Genomic DNA, 3712 nt, shown 5'->3' with positions numbered 1-3712 from the left:
AAAATCATGAAATCAACAGCAAAAGTTTGACAAGTTTGCTCATAGAAAGACACCACTCTGTTTGTTTATTTTAAAATTCACATTTTTTTAAATCATTTTTTAACATTTATTTTAGAGTGTGATTTAATTGATGGAGTCCTGGTAGTAATATTTTTCCTTCTTCTTTTACAGGAATGACTCTGTGGGATCGTGATGACCTGATGAAAGATGTTGGAGAAAGACCGCAGGCCTCTAATGAGTTTGAAATTGTTGCATCTGAATCAATTTCAGACAAATCTTCAGCTCTAAATGTTGATGCTTCACTGAAGGCAAGTTTCCTGGGTGGACTGGTTCAGGTTGATGGATCTGCCAAATATCTGAATGATAGTAAATCTTCCAGAAATCAGGCCAGAGTAACACTGAAGTACAAGGCAACCACAAAGATCCAGGAGCTGTCCATGAATCATCTTGGAAGAGGAAACGTGAAGCATCCATATGTTTTTTATCAAGGCTTAGCAACACATGTAGTCACAGCTATTCTTTATGGAGCACAAGCTTTCTTTGTGTTTGACCGTGAAGTTTCTGAACAGGAAAATCATCAGGATGTTCAGGGCAACTTGAAGGTGACCATCAAGAAGATTCCCTTACTTTCTGTAGAGGGTGAAGGTTCCCTGAAGATGGAAGAGAAGGACAAAGAAAGTGTTGATAAATTCTCCTGCAAATTTTATGGAGACTTCTGTCTTCCAAAACCACCAACAACCTTTCAAGGTGCAGTAGAAGTCTACCAAAGCCTGCCAGGATTACTGGGAGACAAAGCTGTACCAGTGAAGGTCTGGCTGCTGCCACTGACAGCTTTAGATTCTTCTGCTGCTAAACTCGTCCATCAGATCAGTATAGGATTAGTTCAAGAAGCACAGACAGTCCTGGAGGACTTCAGTGAGCTGGAAATGAGGTCCAATGATGTACTGGGAACCAGCATTGCAAAGGAGTTCCCACAGATTGGTAAGAAAATGAAAACTTTCAAAGAAATGTGCTCTGAGTTCAAGCTCGATTTCCAACAAACTTTGGCCAAGAAGCTTCCATCAATCCGAGGAGGAGGAGAAGAGGAAGCTGAGCTTGCAGAGATCCTGAAGAAGAGACATTCTTCACCTTTCAGCAGCAAAAACCTGAACGAGTGGATGGACTGTAAAGAGAGAGAAATCTACACTTTAATGTCTTTTACCAGGATGATGAAAAACACCAAAATCATCTCGTCTCAAAATGATCTGTACAAGGAAAGTCTGAGTGCAGAGCATGTTGTGTGTTTTGTTTTCACCTCTCTGGGAAAGGATGAACCGTACCTCTCAGCTTTATCAAGATACTTAAGAGGAAAAACCAACCCAGACCTTCAAGATCCTCACACTCATGATGTAGAGAAGGAACAATGGTACGCCTCAAAAGAAGTAACGGCTGAAATGAGGAGGAAAGCAAAACTCTTCAGTGATTTTGCAGAGGCCAACGAGGAGAACAAGAACATGAAGTTCCTGACAGTGGGGTTAACTAATGAGACACAGGAAGGTTCCAGCATCCACCTTTATGAAGGTGGATTTACTGTCAGTGAGAACTTTGAGCCTCCTTCAAAGCCTGAAACTGTGACTGCAGCTGACATAAACCACAACAGTGTGACACTGAAGATTTCTCCACCCAGATTTGGAGCAGAGAACATCACCTCCTACTCTGTTGAGTACTGTGTCAGTGGAGAGGATGGATGGCAGCAGAAGACAGAAGCAAAGGCTGAAGAAGTCACAGTGAGAGATCTGAAGCCAAACACAGAGTATGTGTTCAGATGCAGAGCAGTGACCTCAGCAGGTGTCGGGCCGGATAATCAAGTTTCTATTAAAACAACTTCAAGTGGCAGAAACAAAGAAACATGTTTGGCAGAAAAACTGAGAGATAAAAGTGAAAAGATCAAATCTGATTCCCCCTCAGTTTACAAACTGCCTCTGACAGAAGAACACATGAACATAGATGGATGCAGGAAGTTTAACTTTGGAGAAGAAAGCACGAGGCCGAATCGTACAATAATGCTTTTTGGAGCGACTGGATCAGGAAAGTCCACTCTGATCAATGGGATGATCAACTACATTGTTGGTGTCGAGTGGGAGGACAGTTTCAGGTTTAAATTAATTAATGAGGATCAGCCAACATCACGAGCTCCCAGTCAGACCTCTGAAGTCACTGTTTACAAAATCAACCACCAGGATGGATTTCAAATCCCGTTCTCTCTGACCATTGTGGACACTCCAGGCTTTGGAGATACAAGAGGCATAGAAAGAGACAGAGAGATCACAGAGCAGCTACGTAATCTCTTCTCTTCCCCACATGGTGTCAGTGAAATCGATGCTGTGTGTTTTGTAGCTCAGGCTGCTTTAGCACGACTCACAGCAACACAGAAATATGTGTTTGATTCAGTGCTCTCAATCTTTGGCAAAGATGTGACAGAAAACATCAGGATCCTGGTGACATTCACAAACAGCCAACGTCCTCCAGTTCTAGACGCAGTAAAAGCTTCAGGTGTCCCATGTCCTAAAACAAAAGACGGGCTGCCGGTTCACTTCAAGTTCAATGATTCAGCCTTGTTTGCAGAAAACACATGTGTCAAAAAACGCACAGATGATGCTGTTGATGACAATTACAATGACGATGAAGAACAATATAATCATGATGAACATAATGCTGATATTAGCTTTAATGAGATGTTTTGGAACATGGGGACGAAAAGCATGGAGATATTTTTTGCTGCTCTGAATGTGATTCAAACTAAAAGCTTGACACTGACACAGGAGGTCCTCAGAGGAAGAAAGCAGCTCGAGGATTCAGTGGAAGATTTGCAGGAGCAGATTAAACTTGGATTAGCCAAGCTTGTAGAGTTAGAAAACACAAGACAAAAACTTGGTGAACATGGGGAAGAAATCAACAGAAATAAGAACCCTGAGTTTACAGTCGCTGTCATGAAGCCTTATAAAGCTCGTATTTCTGGTACAGGAAACTTCATCATCAACTGTCAGCAGTGTCATGTCACCTGTTACTATCCCTCCTCCACATCCAGGGATTCAGAGAAAGAAGGCTGTGAAGAAGCTGCATCACATGGATTCTGCACCGAGTGTCCAGGCAAATGTCACATTAATGTACATTTTTTACAGAAGTACAGTTGGGAGTATCAGAGAGTCAGAGAGAAACAAACAGTGAAAGAGCTGAAAGAAAAATATCCAAAAACCAACAAAGATCAGACAGTTGTTGAAGGACTGAGATCAAACCTGTGGGATGAAAAGCGTCATCTGCAAAATGAGGTGAAGACACTACTGTAGAGATCTGCTGAGTGTCTGGACAGACTGAGAGAGATATCAGTGAAGCCAAACCCTCTCTCCACTGAAGAGTACATCAAGCTGCTTATTAACGGAGAAAGATCAGAGACCAAACAAGGCTGGGAGGAACGAGTTGGAGCCCTGAGAGACATAGGATTGGGCGGTTTTAGTCTTTTCAGACGTTTTAAAGCTTTTGAGTCGTCTCAGACTATAATTTTTTAACAAGTAAATGGCCTGTATTTGTATAGCGCTTTTCTAGTCCCTAAGGACTAGTGCTTTACACAACCAGTCATCCACCCATTCACACACACATTCACACACTGGTGATGGCAGCTACATTGTAGCCACAGCCACCCTGGGGCGCACTGACAGAGGCGAGGCTGCCGGAC

At 42.6% G+C, this 3712-nt stretch overlaps 1 protein-coding gene across 1 annotated transcript in view; it reads left to right on the top strand.

The window, feature by feature from the left end:
• Nucleotides 1-3470, top strand: part of LOC146686893 (uncharacterized) — a 16839-nt gene extending 13369 nt beyond the window's left edge. Inside the window, exon 3 of the mRNA XM_085438999.1 lies at nt 172-3470. Within this exon, the coding sequence (XP_085295125.1) occupies nt 172-3326 (3155 nt within the window). The 3' untranslated portion in view covers nt 3327-3470. The remainder of the gene's footprint in view (nt 1-171) is intronic.
• The last annotated feature ends 242 nt before the right edge of the window (nt 3471-3712 follow it).

The sequence above is a fragment of the Copadichromis virginalis genome, linkage group LG18 (genome assembly GCF_057382275.1).
Source record: "Copadichromis virginalis isolate Kocher_CV1m ecotype Utaka linkage group LG18, C_Virginalis_male_GT1.1, whole genome shotgun sequence".
Taxonomy (NCBI): domain Eukaryota; kingdom Metazoa; phylum Chordata; class Actinopteri; order Cichliformes; family Cichlidae; genus Copadichromis; species Copadichromis virginalis.
Note: the sequence above shows the minus strand (reverse complement) of the source record. Positions and strands in the feature narration are given on the sequence as shown.